Source organism: Salvia miltiorrhiza, chromosome 5 (assembly GCF_028751815.1).
Source record: "Salvia miltiorrhiza cultivar Shanhuang (shh) chromosome 5, IMPLAD_Smil_shh, whole genome shotgun sequence".
NCBI lineage: Eukaryota > Viridiplantae > Streptophyta > Magnoliopsida > Lamiales > Lamiaceae > Salvia > Salvia miltiorrhiza.
In genome coordinates this window covers 18,901,833-18,925,555 of record NC_080391.1, presented here as the reverse complement: position 1 = coordinate 18,925,555, position 23,723 = coordinate 18,901,833, and the positions used below count along the sequence as shown (strand labels likewise).

At 36.4% G+C, this 23,723-nt stretch overlaps 1 protein-coding gene across 8 annotated transcripts; it reads right to left on the bottom strand.

The window, feature by feature from the left end:
• Positions 1-9,103: 9,103 nt before the first annotated feature.
• On the bottom strand, positions 9,104-13,868 carry LOC130986539 (inactive protein kinase SELMODRAFT_444075-like). Of its 8 annotated transcripts, none has more exons than XM_057909971.1 (8): positions 13,569-13,868; positions 13,271-13,395; positions 12,259-12,353; positions 10,600-11,567; positions 10,356-10,522; positions 10,021-10,097; positions 9,572-9,899; positions 9,104-9,448 (listed from the first exon to the last, which is right to left on the bottom strand). In XM_057909971.1, exons 1-8 carry the CDS (start codon positions 13,747-13,749, stop codon positions 9,353-9,355), a joined length of 2,037 nt encoding a protein of 678 aa, XP_057765954.1. In that variant the 5' UTR covers positions 13,750-13,868; the 3' UTR covers positions 9,104-9,352. The 8 variants fall into 8 exon arrangements, with proteins under 8 accessions (XP_057765954.1, XP_057765955.1, XP_057765960.1 ...); XM_057909972.1 differs by having other exon boundaries at positions 10,356-10,516; XM_057909977.1 differs by lacking the exon at positions 13,569-13,868 and having other exon boundaries at positions 10,600-11,571.
• Between the last annotated feature and the right edge of the window lie 9,855 nt (positions 13,869-23,723).

Here is a 23,723-nt window from a genome sequence, read left to right as displayed (position 1 = left end):
CGAACTTGGTAATTCTGGGTCTTCTAAACCCTCAAGATACTATATATAACAAAACTTCAGCTCGCAGTAAGCTAAAAGTTCAAACTTAGGATCATTTGTTCTAGACTCATATTCTGAACATTCAACATTCTTACATAAGTAGACATATTACAACATAGTAATGTAACAGTCAAACCATATTCTTTCTACAACTCATCATGAAACGAAGTCAATTTGATATTCTATCATGTGTGAACTTTCGAACGTAGAGACTATGCTTAAAACCTTCGTGGTGTAACGTCCATCTTGAAGTTGTCTCATGCCACCTTTCGTTGACTTACTTTCAACGTGGCACGTATCCTTTCAGTCTATCTTTGAGTTTCAAAGAAGCTACAGTCTCCCGAAGGAAACCAAAACATTCGTGATGTTCATTCATTTTCTGTTTCGTCATTCTCAAGCATCTAGGTTATAGTGATACCCTATAAATCCATCAATCTATGTTCTTTTGCAAATGTGATCATAAAACTTATAACAATCTACATTCCTTGAAAACGTGTTCATTATCATTCATTCCTCGAATCGTATTAACATAGTACGCATCAAATCTGTCATACCAACGTAAATCATTCAACATTCATTCATAGCATATCTTTCACAACCATGATCTTGCAAATGTTTAAAATCATAACACTATTAAAAGATTGAAACCACAGTTACCTTTTTCCTGATTGAGCGTGATGCAATGAAGCGTTGAGCGGTGTCATAAGATTCATTTAAGTCAAATGACTCGATCTAGACTTGGCTTTTGAAGGAAAATTCTTGGGCCAGAGCAAACGAACTGCTCTGATACCACTCTGTCACAGCCCGCAATCCCTAAGGATGGTTTAACCGGGGTTATGACTCGGGAAGGGGATTAAGAAGCGGGGAAAGAAAGGGGCATTTCCTCAACAATCAAACATTTTACGAAAAGAGACATTTATTATATAACACTAGGATCATAACTGATCACTTGGGCAAATACAAGACGTTTGTTCGGGAAGGCCCGTCGAAGTGGATTACCCAACAAAAGAGTATCATACTTAAAATAAAACATTAGCATAATCAGAGTATCTTGCAGCGGAAATACGTGTGAGTTATACATATGAAGATGTATACTCAAGGTTACATTACTGTTCTACGTCTCAAGGGTACATCCGCTCAACTCCACTCCATTCCATCACCCGCTCAACCTGCACATTAGGGAAAACAACATGCAGGGCTGAGTAATAATACTCAGTGAACATATGCCGGAAACATAACATTTTATATCATTTATTGTACTGCCAACAGTAACACACAGGGTTTTACTTGAAGGACCTGTGCTTACTAAACATTTTCTTTCATTTCATAAAGTTGGATGCGCATCCCATTTTCAGTCTATATGATCCATATCTGTTCCTTTTACGCGCCGGGAAGGAGGCCTCCTTCCACGGACGCTAAGACCGGTCGCAAGCGACACACAGTCTCCATGAGTGTACACGTTAACCCTTACTAGCAAACCTTCGTCTAGCGTAGGGTCCGAATTCGATTTCCTTTATAGTTGGCGAACCAACACAGATAGGATACATACATAAAACATAAACATTTTTGGCAGACAATCATTTCATAAACATTTACCTTTCCTTTCATAAGAACCATTCATCAATTAATCATTTCCATAAACATTTCATTTCATAATAATCATTCATCATTTGAAATATCACAGTTATATCATTTCATTTCGTATAAGAGGCCTGTGTGCAGGGGATCTCTATATACGTGTTTTAAGAAAGCCCACCTTATTCGTTCCCACAACGGGCGTAGAGTTACTTCCCTCTTTAGCTATCACTTCCCGCCTGGACCTTTATTGACGAAGAATCGATAAGTTCGAGAAGAAGTCATGAAAGAAAGGAAAATAGGTCTCTAAACTAAACTATCTCCTTTTTAATGATTTTAGGGTTCTAGCATCCATATTAATCTTGTCTCGTTCAAAACCTTAAACTCAAAACATTTATCACATAACTAACATTTAGGTTCGAAACCGTTTATTCGAACATCAACATGCGCATCAATCATAATTCGTTCTATTCATGTCATCAAGTCAAATATTCTGTCATTTAATATCACATAGACAAATCATATCATCATAGATCATTCTTTCTCATACTTAAAATAATTTAATCATTTTCAAATAATCCATATTAATAAGTCATTTGAAAAGAATTAATTTAAATAAGAGTTTAACTCAAAATATTTTATTTTAAAGTCCATTTGTAAAAATACTTGAAATAAAAGAACTCCATTTAAATAATTAATTTAAAGGTCAATATATAATTAAATTAATCAAGCTCAATTTAAATTAATAATTAAGAGCTCAAATAATTTAAATAGATATAAGCCCAAATTAATTAGATAAATTAAGTCTATCATGTTTTTCTTTGAATAAGGCCCAAACAATTAAATAAACACCCATCAGGATTTAAAGGCAAAATGAGCCCAACAGAAATTAAAATAAAGTGTCCAGCATTTAAAATTCGGCCTACTGATTTAATGCAAAATTCGGCCCATTCCTTCTCTTTTCTTTAAAATTTTCGGCCCAGCCATTAGAGGTTTAAGCCCAATTAAAAAAAATAAAGCCTAATCCTAAAATATAACACACACATAACACACCAACACACACACAAGCTTCTCTCTCTCTAACTCTCGGCTCTCTCCCGGCTCTCTCTCTGCTCTACCTCTGCTCGGTCGAGTGCGGCGCCGCCTCCGGCGCGCCGCCTCGCCGAGCGCCTCCCTTCCCCTCTCTCATCTCTTCCTTCTTTCCCTCTGGCCCTCTCTTCCCTTGCTTTTCTCTCTCTCTCTTTTAGCCTCCTTTCTCTACCTCTCTCACTCTGTCTCGCCGGAAGTCAGCCGCACGCCGCCGCCTTGGGTGTTCACGGCCATCGCCTGGCCGTGGAAGAGCACGGCCGCCGCCTGCCCGCCCTGATTCTCTCTCTCAGTTTCTAGATCTCTAGATCGGAACAGGGCATGTGCCCTCTCTGCCGGAGTCCAAGCCAGGCCGCTGTCTCTTCGTCCTCCATCGCCGCCGTTCGTCGTCGGATTCGCTGTGAGGAGCCGAGCACCGTCTCACAAAGGTAAGCCCCCGGATCTCCCTATTCTCATTTTCTTTTTCTTTTTCCTCATCTTTTTCCCCTTTTTTTAAAAAAAATTAAAATCTGAAATCCCTCTCTTCTTTTTCCCTTTGGCAGAACGGAACCACGGCAGGTTCACCGCCGCCGCTCCATCGCCAGCGACGAGCCACAGCGGCTGCCGCCTCCCTCTGATCTCGACTCACACACACACAGCAGGGTCAAGCCTCACATTCAGTTCACAAAATAGCATAGGATTTCTTAGCACATATCATTCTCAAACTGTAATTGCTTAATCAAATCTGAATTTCTTTTCTTGCAATTTAAACACTCAATTAAAAAGTTTTAGTTCATATGTGCATATGTAAACATGTTGTGAAATATCAAAACAGTCGTGTATGAATTCCCTTGGTGGTTCTCTAAAAATTGACAACGAAAGGGTGATGATACCTTGAATAGGTGGATTTTTTGTCTCTGCATAATTATGTGTATAGCATAAGTTAGAAATCTGTAGTGAAGAAAATTGAAAGAGGGAGAATTTCCTTTCATTATTACCGTAAATCTTGCTGTTGAAAATGGGCTGCAGTAGTTGAAAATGGTGGTGTGAGAATGGTGAAAGTGGCTGTGGTTTTAAAGAAAAATGGGGTGGTTTGGATGGATGAGGATCGTGTAATTTATTCAGCTGACCAGTATGAACACAGAATTCTTTTTCAGCTTCCTTTGTATGACTGAAGAATTTCTTCAGCATGCGTAGTAAATTCTTCAGCATGCTTAGGATTTATTCAAATTTAATCATTAAAATATCTAAGAGATTAATACATTAATCATATGGTTTCAAACTCATTTAAATACATTGACACATACAAGACTAATTCTTATTTGAAGTATAAAATCCATTTGGGCTTGCCTCTAACATAAATTAAATAACTCATGGGCTCACTTTAACAATCAATTAAAAGATCTATATTTAACACTTCAATGTTAAATCCTCGGTAATAGATTAATGGACTCAAAATATATTTTGAGTGCATCATCCATTGAAAATAAAAATAAAAATAAATCATCACGTATATAAATCATCAAATTCATATAAGTTCGTATTTTATTAATGGATGCTGAACCCTAATTATCAAAATAAATCCTTAATCAGTCATTAGAAGATTTTAAATCCTCAATTAAAAGTCGGGTCATTACATGAATTTTTAAATTTCAAAGTGAATTTTTTTTTAAATGATATGGTACGAAACGACGTCGTTTTTGTCATTGCATTTAAAAAAATAGAATATAAATTACATTATGTCATCCGGCGAACCACATCACGTTTTTGGTGACCGAAAAATAGATGTGGAATATATTTGATAAAAATCTAATAGTTTGAGGGTTAAGAGAACATTTTGAAAGTTTCAGGGTATTTTTGATAAGGGGTTATTGCCATATAATAGAGTCAGATGATTTTTTAGGACAACAATTTATGTTGATTTGGAAATTAGGACAAAAACTTTCGAACTTGTAAAAATAAGACACTATTTTTTTTTAGAGTAAAATAGGACACCAATTAATAAGCGTCGTAAAAATAGGACATTTCTCGGCCGATAATTAGCCGAGAAATGTCCTGCGGGTGCAACACTTATTAATTAGTGTCCTATTTTACTCTAAAAAAAATTAGTGGCCTATTTTTACAAGTCCGAAAGTTTTTGTCCTAATTTCCAAATCAACCTAAGTTACTGTCCTAAAAAACCCTCGAACTCCCATAAAATACATCAACTTTGTCAATTTTCTGGATTATATCATCACCTTTATTTTTTTGCCAGAAAATACATGAATTTATATTTTTTTCGTAATTGTCCCACCATTTATAATTTCGCCCAAATTAATCTGAGGTGACAGTCGAATTGCCAACGAGGCTGCCGAAATTGCCAAATCACACATACACACACTTCTCTCTCTCTCTCTCTCTCTCTCTCCCTCTCTCACAGACACACACACACCCATTGCTCCGCACTTACACAAGCATAGCCCCTCCCCCTTCTTCCCTCTCCAACGACAGTAGCGTCGTCGCCGCCGCCCTCTTATCCCTTAACCATCCCCTGTCTCTCTCACCGCCTCTCTCTCACACACACACACACACACACACCAAGAGCAGGGTTGTTGAGAACAAAAAAAAAGAGCTTTCTTGATTTTTTAGCTTCAAAGATTCAACATTTAAGTACTTTGTTTTAAAGATTATAAGGATAAGGATTTTGTTGTCAGGGATGGAGAGCTATTTTAGCTCGTTGCAATGGCAGGAGCTGGAGCTTCAGGCCTTGAAAAGATCATGATAACGGTCTGTTGGGTTGGGGTTGCGGAGAAGGGGACAGTCTGTTGGGTGGGATGGATGGAGTGGCGACACATCATCATTCTCAAATAAATTAAATGTCACGTCAATGCCACATAAGCCAAGTAAATGACACATAAGTTTCAATTTCGCCAGAGATATTCACTGTGAGATTTTTACGAACAAATTATAAATTCATGTATTTTCTGTCAAAAAAAAAAGATGATGATATAAATCAGAAAATTGGCAAACTTGATGTATTTTACGACAATAACCCCTTAAACTTCAGGGGTTTTCATGATATTTACCCTAATTTTTAAGTTTTTTTATGTGAAGGGTAAAAATGATAAATGTGGAAAATTTTTAAGATTTTTTTATCTTAAAAGACAATTTTTACTTTTACTATTCAATTTAGACATTTTAAAAGTTCACTCTAACAATAAATCTATATATGCAGCCACAATGTAGCTGCCCACAAACTTGTCTAATAATTAAAAATCGATTTATTTAAAGTTTATGGTTCAAGATAAAAAATCGATTTATTAATTTTACTATTTTATCCTTTAAAAGTTTTGGCCCTAAAAATTATCCACAAAACTCCTGTGAAACCAGTCATGAAATCGGTTTCACAATGACACTACTTCAATATATAAATGATATTTTATGTAGAAGTAGTGTCATTGTGAAACCGATTTTACAGGCACTACAAAAAAGCGCCGATTTACCGGCGGCAGCTCCGCCGCCGGCGATTACCGACGGCTTTCCGACGACGGAGCTGCCGACCCGTAGTTTTTGAATATATGGCTTTAATACCAAAATCGCCGCCGGTAAATATTAAGGCCACCGGGATTTTTTTTTTTTTTAATTTTTTTTTAATATTTAACAAATAGCGGCGGCATCTGCCGCCGGTGATTAGCGGCGGCAAGATTGCCGCCGGTAAAAAGAGTGCGGGTCGGGCTTTAGCGGCGGCAATGGGTCGCCGCTAATTTTAAAGCCCAAAATCGGGTGCCCTAACCCTCTCCAGACCAGAACACCCCCCCTCCACTCCCCTCCAGCCCCCTGCCCCCTGCCCTGCCGCTGCCGCTGCCCTGCTGCTGCCTGCCGCCAGTCGCCGCCGTCAAGGTAAGCCCCTCCTTTCCTTCTCTCTCTCTGTCTCTCTCTCTCTCTCACCCTCTCTTCATCTTTCTCCTCCTAATTTCAGGCCAATCCTGCCGCCTCACCGCTCCTGTCACCGCACGGTTCCGCCGTCGACTCCCAAGGTACACTTTCGTTTTTAATAGACTTTTATTTATTTGTTTATTTATTATTTATTTATTTGTTTGATTAAAATTAACTTAACTCTAATTAATTTATAGGATGTTTAAAGTATGATTAATTGAAATTAATTTGGTAATTAGATTAATTTTGAATTGATTTAACTATAATTACTTTATAGGATGTTTAAAGTATGATTAATTAAAATTAATTTGCTAATTAGATTAATTTTGAATTGATTTAACTATAATTACTTTATAGGATGTTTAAAGTATGATTAATTGAAATTAATTTGTTAATTAGATTAATTTTAAATTGATTTACTGTTTCAGATGAAATGATATGTTATTATATATTGTGGGATAGATTTAATCAATTTCTTAAGGATCTTCTCCCTTTGGGATAGAAATTGATTATTTCTTAAGGATCTTCTCCCAACAAATGATTGTGTATTGTTATGTATGAATGTATTTATTTTATAATAATTGTGTATTGTTATGTATGAATTAGGCGGAGATTCATTGCGTTGCTGCTGAGACAGGACGAGAGGACCAACTCGATGAGGTCTACTTGGAGCTCGTACGTCCCGGTAGGTCACGACTGTACGGCACTGGAAGTGCCGGTGTGAGCCAGTTTAGTAGGGGGTCTACTAACAGTACAGGCTCTTCCCAGATGTCTCAGCGGATGTATGAGACTCGGATCTCCACACTGGAGGAGCGTCTCCAAAAGGCTGAGGAGGATAGGGCGGCCCAAGAAGCAGCACGTGAGGCCCTTGAGCAGCGGATGAGTCAGTTTGAGGAGATACTGAGGCGGTCGGGTCAGCTACCTTGAGCATCACTTCTATGTATCTATATCATGTTGAACTTTTTTTTTATTTATGTTATGTTTCTGAACAAACACAATTACACTTGAACTTTGTTTAACATTTGTGTTTTGTTGAACAATTTAATTGTTTTATGTTTTCAAATCGTCCTATTTATTGTGAGTGAATTCAAGGTATGCAAATGAATTCAAAATACATTATAATTACAAAATGAAAATACTTATACTCTATAACGTAGATTGATAAAAAAAAATTAATAACATATTGATTAATAAATAGATATATTGTTTGGACATATAAATAAGGACATATATGCAAATGAATTCAAAAATACATTAAAACTATCAAATTAAAATACTTATGATTAATAAACTATATTGATAAAAAAAATTAAAAAAAAATAAAAAAATAAATATTTATTTGCCATAAAAATACGGGCGGCACGAGACTGGTCCGTAATTAACAACATTACTTGGATATTATCTCCTCATATTCAAATGTTATGAATATATGATATATATTGTATATTGAAATAGCCTTTAAATGATTTAATAGGCAATAGATATATCAATTATACGAGTGCTCTCTACTGGGGACAATTCAAAAGGAACTTCAAGGTTAAGTGTGTTTGACTTAGAGCACAACTAAGATGGGTGACCCACTGTGAAGTTCGCCTAAGGTTTGAAATATTGTATAAATACGAAAATATTAGTGGAGATAAATAAATAAATAAATAAATAAATAAATAAAATAAATAATTATATAATTAAAATAATTATTTAATTACCGGCGGCATAATCTCCCAACATCGACGACCATCGGTGTGGTGGTGGTGATCACCGGCGGCATCTCTACCGCCGCTGATTACCAGCGGCAATGTGCCGCCGGTAATCAGCGGCGGCAAGAACCGCCGATAAATGTTCGGGAAACCACCTGAGTTTCCCGAGAAAATATACCGGCGGTAGGGCCGCCGGCAATCTCCGGCGGCTGAGCTTCGCCGCCGGCAATCTCATCTCCGACGAGATTATTACCGGCGGCAGAGGGCCGCCGGTAATGGATTCGCCGGCGGCCGCCCCTTTTTTACCGGCGGTAATTGCCGCCGGTAATCCGCTTTTTTTTTTGTAGTGAGGAGACCACCTTAAAATTATATACCATTTTTGTTCCCTCCCATCCCCAAATTCTCCCCTCCGGTTAATCTACTCATTGCATTCTCTTAATCTTTCTAATTCATTTTTTTCTTTGAGGCAGCCATCCTTCCAATTCTTCAAGGTACCGACGAACCAGTGGCACCCAATTATTTCAACCAACTTATACATAATAAATTCAGACATATTACCCTAACCATAAATACAATATAAAGTAATTATCCATCAAAACTCGATAGGTTACACTCTAGTTTTAATTAAAAGATTGATGGTTTAGAATTTAACTGTAATCTTCCCGTATAATTTAGGCATGCTTCCATGCATCATATTGTGAATGGGTGCGTCATGGATTCTGCGGACGTAATTAGCAAAGATTGGAATCGATCACGGTAACTGTTTTTTCTTGTCACAGTAAAATTTAAAAGCGTTTTGAAAACTGAAGTTGGACCCAAAAACATCGGGTATAATCTATGATAATTTAACACAAAATAATATGAAACTGAAAATGTTGATCATCAATTCTCCTAATCTACGACCGGCCTAGAACAAGAAATAATTTACAGCTATATATGGGGTAACAAACAAGAAAACGAATAATGAGAAGTAAATCCAAATTTCCAAAACCTGTTAGAACGAAAACTCACGGAGGCAAAAGAAACGGCATGATAATTCTCAGGCCCCCTTTCTATTCCAATCACGCATTTGTATTGAATCCCTGCAGATGCCCGCTTCGACAACCAACTGAGTCCCTGCAACTTGCTGGACTTCCTCCTTCTAGCATCTTAACTACCTAATATCGAGATGAAAACCCAAACAAAATCAACAAATTTCTGGTGAGCATAGCAGAACTTAACATTGACAATAACCATGACTTCGACAAATGAATGGTGAGAGAGCATGAGGAGTATAAGACCTTTGACATGGGTGGTCTGAGGTCAGGATCTTCTTGTAGACACAATGAGGCAGCGTATCCCATTGCATGAAGCTCATAGGGTAACATAGGTTGGAGTTGGTATGGGACCAATCGGGGATCTAGCAATTGATTGTTGTAGCCGAATATATGTGGTGTTTCAGCCGTAGCCAAAGCACGGATATGATCTAACAGGAACTGATTGTCCGAGCAGTATTGCAAGTCATGGGCTCGTTGCCCAGTGATTAGCTCCAATAATACCAGGCCAAAGGCGTATACGTCAACTTTCTCAGTCAGTTTTCCACCACTGAATAATTCTGGTGCAAGATACCTACAGAAACAAGAAATTAAACCAGATGTGTGTACTTCAGCCATTTAAATCGCATAACTGGCGAATACAACAATTGAATTGTCTCAGAAACCAAACTAATACTCTAGGAAGCCAGATTTACCATGAAGCTCCTACAATTTGGTTACTTTCACAGGACTCCCACTCATCATGCAATCTTGCCAGTCCAAAATCAGCAACCTGATACAAAAGGACATTTGAATTGGTATACGATAAAATTCCTTGTAAAGACATGGTAGTGAATTGCTTATTGTCACATCAGATTAAAAAAAATTAATCTTCCACTAAACCTATACGTTTTATCCCCATCTCTCAGATTGTATCATTAACCTTTTTGTTTATTCAACTTAGCATTATATGTTGAGTGAGTGTGCTGATTAATATGATCCTCCTACTCTACTAAGTAACTATATGCTTCAGAAGATTCAGATAGTATACCAGAGGTTCAAAATCATGAGTTAATAGGATTTTGCTTGGCCGCAAATTTCTGTGAATTATACATCCCACCCTGCAATCTTCATGAAGATACCGTAGTCCTCTTGCAGTCCCAATAGCTATCTTCAAACGAGCTTGCCAATCAAGAACAGGATTTCCTTTTACTGCAACTTAAAGGCATGAAACAAAATTCAAGGTGCTGCATTGTGGGATTAACAGCATAGAACATGGAATAAAAAGAACATACCATGTAAATGAAAGTCCAACGAGCGATTGCAGATGTACTCATACACCAACAGTCTCTTCTTCCCCTGAATGCAAAAACCAATAAGCAACACTACGTTTCGGTGCTGAGCACAACTCAGTACGCATACTTCCCTGCAGAAATCAGCATCTCTCTCAGGCCCAGCAAACTTTAGTTGCTTCACTGCTATGATCAATCCATTCCTCAGAACCCCTCTGTGAACCAAACCGAACCGACCTTCTGCTAAAAAGTTTGTGTGTGAGAAACCATTTGTAGCTTCCTCTAGCTCTTTGTAATGAAACTGCTTTGGAGGTTCTCCAAATCTTGGAGCCTTGGATTTACAAAGAATACATAAAGGAGGGGGAATTGGGGAAGTTGCTCTAAAAGAAACAGCTTCCCGGATGCTAGAGTTATATGCATAATCTCCATCAGAATTTTGATTGATTTCAATTCCTTCGTCACTATATGGCCCTGTTTCAGTCCTGGCTAAGGTATACGTACTCCTAGAGATCTCATCTGTGTTTCCGAGATCTGAGCCATTTTCATCAACTGTGTGATTCTGAGCAATCAAGAACCTCTGATTCCGAGAAGTTTCTGATTCTGCACCGAGTGTGATAAGTCTATCAGGTGGATAGTTACCTTTACTTAATCCTTGATAAAGTGGATTATTTTCACAAACGACGTAGACAGAAGATGCGGTGTCAGGAGTTGATAATATATTTTTGGTTGACATTCTTGAGGAGGAAGCATTTGGGTCCTCACGACTGCTAACACGGGCCATATCCTTCACATTTGGGCTCTGCAATTTCTTACTATCCCTAATAGGGAAAGAAGCGGCAGTGTAGAAAGGTGTTTGAAGATCATTTGGGCTCGTTAGATTGAGCCGAAGAACATTTGGCTGGGAATTCTTCATGACTACAATATTGCAGCGCAATTCATCCACGCAATGTTTTATCTCTTGCTTCAACTGCCTGTCTTAACGAAAAAAAACACCAAGAAAATTGTGCTGTCAAATTCCAAATCATTGGATGTTACCCAGTCGATAAGAGAGCAGGCAATAGAAGAGAGTTCTACTATGTATTGATATATGTCATCTGGCATGACTTTAAAGGGCTATTACTTCCAAATAACTGAATAAACTTCTAGACGTTGCAGATTACAAGTAATGAAGCATTAGAATCAAATTCATGCGGCGGTGGTATTTATCTGTGTTTAATAAGAACAGCATATTATTCTTCATATTGAATTCATCTTTGCAGAAAAACAGACACATCATAACAATTAAGGCCTGTAACAACACTAGCAATTCATGGCAGGGGTTCCAATTGCAGAGATAAAGTTTGCTTATTTATTTGTCTGTTTTAGATATAAAAATATTAGACCAGTCTGCTTTGGATGGATTCTAATAACTGAATGTAACTAACAAAAACTATCATTTTAAATATACAGGAGAAACGCTGTAACTGTTTGGGGCCACAACGTTGTAGCCATTTTAGTCCTTTGCTCATCACTATACAGAAAACAAAACCAAAACAAGACTGTTTACATGTAGACAGATTTTGGTTTTGCATAAGTGAAAAAGTTAATTTGTCTACAGGTATATCTTGAATCTGAGGAATCAGTATATCAGGAAAAAGTGTTACAGATTTGTTTTTACTTTACTTGTCCAATATGACCCAATTTGCTGCATTACTCTTTGCTTCAGCAGCCACAGCACCAGTGCACATTGCTGATACAATCTTGATCTGCACCCTCACCTACAACCAAAAATGGGAAACCAACTTCTACATTAAAATATGCCACGTCTTTTCTACTTCACTACATTATAGTAGGAGCTTAACAATCTTTCCTCATTCTTGCAGCAACACATGCTAAAACTACAAGAGATGGAAATTTACAATCATCATTCATCAACAGTTAAACTGGAATAAGTTCCAAGGAGCTGCACTAGTCTATAGCATGATACCAAAAAGGATTTGACTCTGGTTATCATTAAACTAAAAGAAAGGCAGGCAGCTCTGAAGAAAATAAACACTAACCAGAGCATGAATATAGTTCACTAGTAGTAGCATAAGCAACATGGTTTATGGAGGCAGGGGATAAGGGTCACCATAGAAATATTGTATGGAGTATGGACTCATGAGCGTGATGAATTAGTGGCTGCCATGTAACGCTTAGATAAAAACAACTTCTCAACTTTGATCTTCAACCAAGTGGCACTAGGCTCTTTTCTTCAAATTGTGGTTCATCTTAGTTTCCATCATCCACAATTCAAGCTCTTGCGCTTCTTTACTCGAAAAGAAGAGGGTATTAGGAAATCAACTTCCACTGAAATCAACATGCCTTATTTAACTTCTGAAATAACCTTTTACTTTTCGTTGACTATTTTGGATCTTCCACAATCAACGCACTTAGAACACTCACATACCCTAGTATCTTATCCTAACAAGGACTGAAGGACTACATGATGCTTAAAAATATCTCTCTATTATCCTCGGGTTTCAAGTTCTTTAGGTTCAGTTAATATTAGTAATGGATCAATGTACGAATTAAAGAGTAACTTTATATTACCAACATCATAATGCAATGGACAACAAAATCATACAATTGGCATCATACTAATTTAGCACCTCGATTCCCCTCAACAGACAAAACAATAAATATATTTAAGCACCTCGATTCGATCCCGAACTTGAAGAACCATCTGAGAACAGGTCTCAGCAATCTGACGAAGGCGATCCGGTTGGTAACTTCGAGAGCTTCCTTTCAACCGAGGAATTCCCCAAAATCTCCTCCCGCCTGTTTTTCAAGCACTGTTACATCTTTAAAATTGTCTCATGCAATTACAAATAACAACAATAAAATGATAATTGAAAGCAACAACAGCAGGAGTAGCAAATTTTCGATTATGACTGGAAGAAAAGAAAAGGAAAAAACTTCGGAACGGAAATTAGCATTAGTGCGGACATTACCAATTTTGCTGTCGGAGAAGATGGCGAGAAGCGTAATGCAGTCGCCTGGGGCGGCCGCGTGGTCGACAGCCCAAGCAAAGGCGGTTTTAGAGATGACTTTGTCTGCTTTAACGGCCACGATAACCTTCGCCGCCGCGTCGCCGCCGAGCAGACAGGTTCGTCCTGGCTTTGGCGGGAACATCAAGCGCCGGTTGGCCGTGAAGACAGTGGCGGATTAAGGGCGCGTTTGGAGATTTTGAAAAAGCGTTACTGCTAAATGGGAAAATCGATGTGTATGTGATTGGAATTAGAGTTCAATTATATTTTATATAATAGTTCGACTTTCCAAGCTACAACCATCTTATACAATAATTTTGTTTCTTCGATAATTAAGAAAAAATTAACAATTGCAAAAAGTAACTCATTCTCAGTCGCATAATTATACACATATGACATAACTAAGAAAAATGCTTATTTTCACACGAAAATATAGTTAATAAAATTACACTTTATATTGCCAAATAACACACCATAATCATTCACCTTATTCGTAATTTCAGTATAACTTTTGAATCATTCCATTAAAATCTCATACCACTATTTTTCTTCGGTCACTAAAATTTGACGTAGCATTCTTCTTTTAATGAAATATAATATTTTGACACATAAATATGTCACCTACGAGCGATTAGCGAACGACGATGTTTTAAGCTAAAATTTAGCAAATAAATTTTGTAAAATTAGACAAGTTTGTCGAATTTTAGTTTAAAATGGCACCGTGAACTTGCACATGCATATTTATGTGTCAAAATGAAGGAGTAATATTTTCTTATTGTGATGGTTTTTATATAGAAAAACAAATATAATAGGTAGTAGGTATCAAAGTGACTCTAATAGGCTCATAAAAAGATGTAAGCGCTAGCTACTTTTAATATGATTTCCAAAATATATGAAGAAAATGAATATTTGCGGTCAAAATAATAATGCAAGTTTATAGTGATCTCTTTAAAATGAAAGTTGCATTTGGTACACAACCATAGTTGAGGCTTTTCAGAAAGCTTCACTTTAAGTTAAATATTTGGGTTTATAATTTTATTGCCCGCCATTTAAGTTATACGCCTAGTCTAGTTTATCAAAGAAAAGGAGGAGAAAAAATAGAAAAAGAAAAAGGGAAATTATTCTTTCTTCAAATGGAGCTTTAATTTGCATTGGCACTTTATTGTAGCGAAACTTTTAAGATAACAATTCAAACTTCAACAGAGGGCTAATTAACTTTTGTGGGACTAATTAAAATCGTTTGGGGAAATTTATTTGGATAGCATCTAACTTCAAAATTTTAACCTCTCAATAAAGTCATATTATTTTAAAGAAAATAAAATAAAAGAAAGAAAGCAAACCTATGATATAATAATAATGATTATGATGATAATTATCCATATTTATATTTGATACTATTTCTTTTTTTTTAAGGGAATATATTTGATATTTCTTATATAAGCTAACATCTAAGACTAACATGGTTCCTTTTTTAAAAACTGAATTATATATTTTCCACATATTTTCTTATATATTAATGAACGTATTTTATAATTTGATTTAATAGTTACCAATTTGATATTAAAATTATTATGTTAGATATTGTATTAGTTGGGTTTATCTATATAGGGAATGATGAGTTCGGAAAAAATCGAGCTAAGAACATGAATTTTTTTTTAAAGTTTGTAGAGAAAGTAAAAATTTGATAGCTTCATTACTTATTTTATTTTTATTAGATTGAGGTCCCATTGTTATTATAGCTTAAAGTAAAGCCTAATTGCAAAGGTTCATTAAAGTTCTTGGCCCAAGCCTTGTTAAAACCGTTTTAACGAAAATTCAGTGAGAAAAACACTAGTAAAAAAAAAAGAGTACTTAGTTTAAACAATATAATTCAGATTACATATACTTTCTATCTTCCGGGGCTAGCAATTCTTTTTGGGGGTTGTCGAGTCTAACTCAGAGATGTTGGATTTGACATGTGTCTTCCGATCTGCTAGCTATCTTTCTCAAGTTTTGACTTTTATTTTTTCCAGGGCTGACTTATTTATCTTCTTTAAAGCTAACTCCGTTCAAAGTTAACTCCATTGTTTGCTCAATCCCCACTACACATTCAGTTTCTAATTTAACATGTAACTAAGTCCAACAAAGAGAATGCATCAAACTGCCCGCATAAAAAAAGAGTTCAAATAAAAACCTTAACATAATAAATAGTAAGAACTAATCTCATTCATTTATTTCATCAAACTAAGGGATCAAATTAATGGCTAGTTGAAGACATTTTTATTTTCGGTGATAATTAAAAAGGTTTAAAATGTAATTGCATTTTAGATTCAAAGTTTATGGATCCATTTTTTTTTACAGAAAAAAATTATATACACTTTACCTTTTTTCAATAAAATGATTTATAGTTTAATTTGTATGGATATTTTTTCTCAAAAAAAAATTTGTATGGATATTTATGGAGTTCATTTAAACTAATCTGAGCTTGAGCAAGCTCACAAACATTGAGATATATTCAAGAAATTAAATTTGAATTTGATTCAAAAGTAAGCCATCTGACTTAATTTTCAAGATTCTTTTGATGAATATGGGAAAATATTTAAAGTATTTTGGTTGATAGAAAATAACATAACTCAGTATTAGAGCATTATTAATTAATTAATTAATTAATTAAAATTTAATGAGTGAGAGAAGTTAACAATGATAGTCATATATAATTATGACATTGCGAAAGAATAATGTTAAAAAGCACAACTATTTATCTAAATTTCTTAGTTAAAAGATGTCATATTAATGTCGTACCATTCCTTATTTACTTATGTTTGAAGTTCAGACTCCATACCATCAAATCCTAGCATTTAATTTGAAAGTGCGTTTATTTTAATGGATAAATTTATCATTGAAAAATAAGAAATAACAAAAATTTATGTCTTTAAATGTCTCATTTTTTTTTCAACATTTGACACAAAAGAGTCATTTTTCCTTCCATATTTTCACTTCAAGGATGGATAATAGTATCCCTACATTTTTGAGTGGATAACCTTATCCATGAAGTGAAAATAAAGAAGGAAAAATTGTAAACTTCTCTTTTGTGTCAAATGTTGAAAAAAATAATAATATTTAAATGCATAAATTTTTATTATCCTTCATCTTCCAATGATAAATTTATTCATCAAAGTAAACGCATCATAAGCCTAATAGTGAGCTAATATATATTCTTCGAACATCATATTGGGGAACCGAAGTTGGCAATATTCAGACAGTAGGGATCATATTTTGAATTATGAATTCCAGCATTTAATTTGGTGCGTTTACCCTTTCTTTTCTCTAAGCAATTCAGCTTAGTAGCCAAGCAACGTCGTTTAAGTTATATAAAAAAAACTTGTTCACTTGTTCGGCTGATATTTGACCATCCAATTCCAATCAGTTCCTCTTCTCTTTCATATTAAGTGTCATTGAGATAAATATTTTATATGAACTCACCAAAAAGAGAAAAAAGATGATTGATTCAATAGAAAAATTAAAAGTCTTACAATCGCATGGGATCCTTGCAATTCAAAATCAGAAAATGAATTTTCTTTTATAATTAATAATACAAAAATGATACTCCCTCCGTCCCCAAATAAATTCCTCTTTCTTTCTTTCCATTTTTGGACAACTACCCCACCACTAATAATACTTTATTTATTCTTACTTTTCACTTTTTTACCACTCTCAATACTAATTATAACACTTTTTTCACCTTTTCACCACTCCCAATACTAATTATAACATATTTTTCTCCACTATCAATACACTTTACTATTTTTTCTTAAAACCCGTGCCGTCCCCAAAGAGGAACTTATTTTGGGGACGGAGGGAGTACAAACGAGATAAATCAACAATCTCAGTCAACCACACAACGCATGCTCGGATTTCATCCATGGATGAATAAATAATTACGAACTGAACTTTTCTGACACAAATATGAAATTGCAATAAAAAACTTTTAGTGTTCCTTAGGAGGAGGCGGTAAATTGTAGTAGTAAAGTGGTGGTGGAAATGCTGATGGAGGTGGCGGTGACTTGTAGTTGTATGATGGTGGAGGAGGTGAGTTGTAAGAGTATTTCTTTGATGATGGAGATGGAGATTTGTAGATGTATTCGGGATGCTTTACGTGCTTAGGAGGAGGGGGTGATGTATAATGATATGGTGGCGGTGGGGGTGAGCTATAGGAGTACTTCATTGGTGGTGGAGGTGGGGTGTAACACAAATTTTAAATGTATTCAATTTAATGAAATACAAAAATGTGTACAAATCCAAAAATATATGGATTGAGATGAATTTGTATGCGGGTTGCAAACTCTGCTTGATCCTCTGATTATCCTCTTCGAAGTTTCTTGAAATCTTTTGGAGGGAAGTACGCCTTCTTAATCTCCTTGGATTTATATTTGATTCGATGTCTTGAATTTAGCTTTGATGACGTCAATCCAGAGGGCTTCCACCTTATTTCTGAATTAAACGTTGACTTTGATGAATTTGATGAAGAACTCCTTGACTTCCTTGCAAAACGCCTTGATTGTTGGAGATGACTTCGTTGTAGTGAATTACTCCTTCAATGCTTAAGCTCTCAAATGATTTTTGTGTCCCCTTATGAGCTTCCTACATCTCATATTTATAGTTGTAGGAAAAGCTAATTAAGGAAGCTTAGGGTTGGGCTTCAAAGCCTGAGCCCGTAAATATTGGGCCTAGGGCTGAGATGGCATGATCTGATTGGATCTTCTTGATTTATTTTCATGCAGAATTTGACACATAGCAACTTCTGATTGGTCAACAAATCCACATAATTAAATATCAATTATATATCTATTTAATCTTGGAATTATATTGAATTTAATTTCAAAATATAAAATAAAATATATAATTTAATATTTAATTTATAATCTCCAAATGGCATGATTTAATTGGCCATAAATTTTAATTGCCTACATGGGGATTTGTAGATATATTTTGGATGCTCTATATGTTGCGGAGGAGGTGGCGATTTATAATGATATGGTGAAGGAGGGGTGAGCTGTAGGAGTATTTCTTTGGCGGTGGAGGTGGAGATTTATAGGTGTATTCAGAATGCTTTATGTGTTTTGGAGGTGGTGGTGATCTATAGAGGTATGATGGTGGCGGAGGCGAGCTGTAGGAGTACTTCTTTGGTGGTGGTGGTGGAGACTTGTAGCTGTATTTTGGATGTTCTACATATTTAGGAGGAGGTGGTGATTTATAATGGTATGGTGGCGGAGGCAGAGAGCTATATGAGTACTTTTTTGATGGTGGTGATGGAGATTTGTAGGTATATTCGGGTGTTCTACGTGTTTTGAAGGAGGTGGTGATTTGTAATGATATGATGGTGGTGGGGTAGAGTAGTAGGAGTACTTCTTTAGTGGTGGAGGTGGAGATTTGTAGGTGTATTCAAGATGCTCTACGTGTTTTGGAGGATGAGGCGATTATACTGATATGGTGGAGGTACAGAAGAGCTTGAGTACTTTTTTGAAGGTGGAGGTGGGGATCTATAGGTGTATTTAGGACTCTCTATATGCTTTGGAGGAGGTGGTGATTTGTACTGATAAGACAGAGGTGGATGAGAGTTGTAGGATTACTTCTTTGGTGGTGGAGGTGGAGATTTATAAGTGTATTCAGGATGCTTTACGTGTTTTGGAGGAAGTGGGGATTTGTAGGTGTATTCAGGATGTTCTACATGTTTTGGAGGAAGTGGTGACTTATATTGATATGGTGGCGGTGGAGGAGAGTTGTAGGAGTACTTCTTTGGTGGTGGAGGTGGAGATTTGTAGGTGTATTTGAGATGTTCTACGTGTTTTGGAGGAGGTGGTGATTTGTACATATATGGTGGCGGTGATGAAGAGCTGTAGAAGTACTTCTTTAGAGGTGGAGGTGGGGATTTATAGGTATACTCAGGATGTTTTACGTGCCTTGGAGGTGGTGGTGATTTGTATTGATATGGTGGCGGTGGAGGAGAGCTGTAGGAGTACTTCTTTGGTGGTGGAGGTGGGGATTTGTAGGTGTATTCAAGATGTTCTACGTGTTTTGTAGGAGGTGGTGATTTTGTACTGATATGATGACGGTGGTGGAGAGCTGTAGAAGTACTTCTTTAGAGATGGAGGTGGGGATTTATAGGTGTAATCAGGATGTTTTACGTGCTTTGGAGGTGGTGGTGATTTATATTGATATGACGGCGGTGAAAGAGAGCTGTAGGAGTATTTCTTTGAAGATGGAGGTGAAGATTTATACTGATAAGGTGATAGTGGAGGGGAACTGTAAGAGTACTTCTTTGATGATGGTGGTGAAGATTTGTAGGCATATTTTGAATGTTCAACGTGCTGTGGAGGTGGTGGCGGCGGCGAACTATAGTGATACTTCTTCATCGATGGAACTGGTCACTTAGGCACATACTTTGGAAGCACAAAATGTATAAGTGGTGGTGGAGGCGATGAATAAATGTCACAGCCCGCAATCCCTAAGGATGGTTTAACCGGGGTTATGACTCGGGAAGTGGATTAAGAAGCGGGGAAAGAAAGGGGCATTTACTTAACAATCAAACATTTTACGAAAAGAGACAATTATTATATAACACTAGGATCATAACTGATCACTTGGGCAAAAACAAGACATTCGTTCAGGAAGGCCCGTCAAAGTGGATTAACCAACAAAAGAGTATCATACTTAAAATAAAAACCTTAACATAATCAGAGTATCTTGCAGCGGAAATACGTGTGAATTATACATATGAAGATGTATACTCAAGGTTACATTATTGTTCTATGTCAAAAGGTACATCCGCTCAACTCCACTCCATTCCATCACCCGCTCAACCTGCACATTAGGGAAAACAACATGTAGGGCTGAGTAAAAATACTCAGTGAACATATGCCGGAAACATAACATTTTATATCATTTATTGTACTGCCAACAGTAACACACAGGGTTTTACTTGAAGGACCTGTGCTTACTAAACATTTTCTTTCATTTCATAAAGTTGGATGCGCATCCCATTTTCGGTCTATATGATCCATATCTGTTCCTTTTACGCGCCGGGAAGGAGGCCTCCTTCCACGGACGCCAAGACCGGTCGCAAGCGACACACAGTCTCCATGGGTGTACACGTTAACCCTTACTAGCAAACCTTCGTCTAGCGTAGGGTCCGAATCCGATTTCCTTTATAGTTGGCGAACCAACACAGATAGGATACATACATAAAACATAAACATTTTTGGCAGACAATCATTTCATAAACATTTCCTTTCCTTTCATAAGAACCATTCATCAATTAATCATTTCCATAAACATTTCATTTCATAATAATCATTCATCATTTGAAATATCACAGTTATATCATTTCATTTCGTATAAGAGGCCTGTGTGCAGGGGATCTCTATATACGTGTTTTAAGAAAGCCCACCTTATTCGTTCCCACAACGGGCGTAGAGTTACTTCCCTCTTTAGCTATCACTTCCCGCCTGGACCTTTATTGACAAAGAATCGATAAGTTCGAGAAAAAGTCGTGAAGAAAAGAAAATAGGTCTCTGAACTAAACTATCTCCTTTAATTATTTTAGGGTTCTAGCATCCATATTAATCTTATCTCGTCAAAACCTTAAACTCAAAACATTATCACATAACTATCATTTAGGTTCGAAACTATTTATTCGAACATCAACATGCGCATTAATCATAACTCGTTCTACTCACGTCATCAAGTCAAATATTCCATCTTTTAACAACAAATCAAACAATATCACATAGACAAATTAAATCATCATAGATCATTCTTTCTCATACTTAAAATAATTTAATCATTTTCAAATAATCCATATTAATAAGTCATTTGAAAAGAATTAATTTAAATAAGAGTTTAACTCAAAATATTTTATTTTAAAAGTCCACTTATAAAAATACTTGAAATAAATGAACTCCATTTAAATAATTAATTTAAAGGTTAATATACAATTAAATTAATCAAGCTCAATTTAAATTAATAATTAAGAGCTCAAATACTTTAAATGGATATAAGCCCAAATTAATTAGATAAATTAAGCCCATCATATTTTTCTTTAAAAACAGCCCAAACAATTTAATTAACAAAGGTCCAAAACTTTTAAATGAAATAAGTCCATCAGCTTTTATTTGTAAAGGGCCGAGCCCAACATTTAAATCTAAGCCCAAAACAAAAATTGGGGTCCAAGCCCACTTCTCATGCTACCCTAAATAAACACACACTAAAACACATTTAAACACACACAACCTCACGCCTCTCTTTCTACTCTCTCCCTCTCGGCTACCTCTCTCGTCTCTCCCTCTCTGTTCGGCTGAGGGCGGCGCCGCCTCCGGCGTGCCGCCTCGCCGTCGCCTCCGCTCTCTCTCTCACAAGACTGCCGGAACAAGGTACAGCAGACGCACGCCGCTGTCAAAGCGGTGCGCCGCCGCCGCTGCCTCCGTCGTCCTTGCAGCAGATCCGCTGCCGCGTCAAGACCACGGCCACCGCCTTTCCTCCCTCTCTAACTCTCACCCTCGTCTCGATCTCTCTCTGGGCCGACGAACGACGTAAAACGCCGCCGCCTCTCCCTCTTTCGGTCGATCCAGCAGCCCTAATGGCTACCGCCGCCGTCGTCCTTGTCTTCCTCCGATTTCCGGCGAAGCCGCAGCCTCCGACAACCCAGGTAAACCCTAAGTTCCCCTATTCTCTTTTTCTTTTTCTTTTCCTCAATTCCCTTTTAAAACTTGAAGCTAAAAAAAAACCTCTCTTCTTCCCCTTTGATTCTTGGCAGATCGGAGACAACGGCAGGTTCACCGCCGCCGCTCCGTTGCCAGCGACGAGCCACCGTGGCTGCCGCCTCCCTCTGATCTCGACTCTCACACACACAGCAGGGTTTCAAGCCTTATAACAGTTCACAAAAATAGCATAAAATTTTTCTTAGCACATATCATTCTCATACTGTAAATATCATATATATCAATTGCTTATAACATCTGAACATCTTTTCTTGTAGTTTAAAAATCTAAATTTCAGATCGTATGCCATATCTTGAAACACATAAAGAAATATCAAGTAATTGTATGTGGTTTTGGTGGTTCTCTGTTGGTGTTTCTCTGAAAATTGACAACGAAAGGGTGATGATACCTTGAATAGGTGGATTTTTATCTCTGCATAATTATGTGTATAGCATAAGTTAGAAATCTGTAGTGAAGAAAATTGAAAGAGGGAGAATTTCCTTTCATTATTACCGTAAATCTTGCTGTTGAAAATGGGCTGCAGTAGTTGAAAATGGTGGTGTGAGAATGGTGAAAGTGGCTGTGGTTTTAAAGAAAAATGGGGTGGTTTGGATGGATGAGGATCGTGTAATTTTCAGCTGACAAGTATGAACACATAATTCTTTTTCAGCTAGCTTTGTATGACTGAAGAATTTCTTCAGCATGCGTAGTAAATTCTTCAGCATGCTTAGGATTCAGCATGCTTAGGATTTATTCAAATTTAATCATTAAAATATCTAAGAGATTAATATATTAATTATATGGTTCCAAACTCATTTAAATACATTAAGACATATAAGCCTAATTCTTATTGAAGCATAAAATCCATTTGAGCTTGCTTCTAACATAAATTAAATTACTCATGGGCTTAAGTAAACAATCGATAAAAGATTCATATTTAACACTTCAGTGTTAAATTCTCCACAATAAATTAATGGACTCAAAATATATTTTGAGTGCATCATCTATTGAAAATAAAAATAAATCATCACATATATAAATTATCAAATTCATATAAGTTCGTATTTTATTAATGGATGCTGAACCCTAATTACCATAATCAATCCTTAAATCAGTAATTAAAAGTATATAATCCTTAATAAAAAGTCGGGTCATTACAATAAACATAAGGCTTATAAGCTGAAACAAGAAACATGATAAACAATAATAGAAAATATTGACTGCATAAATGAAAAAGGGCGTTTGCCCTGCTTTTCTAAGTTTTTCCATCTTTAATGGTTCTACTTTGTTTTTAATGATTGAATAAATGTTGACATATATATAGTGATTAATCTTTGAAATGAACAGAGATGAACTAAATTCCCAATTATATATTGAACTGCGC

Excerpts from the sequence above, each read along its gene's own strand:
- LOC130986539 (XM_057909971.1), bottom strand. The coding sequence starts at position 13,749 with ATGTTCCCGCCAAAGCCAGGACGAACCTGTCTGCTCGGCGGCGACGCG. Across the intron at positions 11,568-12,258 it reads AATTGGGTCATATTGGACAA|GCAGTTGAAGCAAGAGATAA; the intron begins GTAAAGTAAAAA and ends TCGTTAAGACAG. Across the intron at positions 10,098-10,355 it reads CTCATGATTTTGAACCTCTG|GTTGCTGATTTTGGACTGGC; the intron begins GTATACTATCTG and ends CTTTTGTATCAG.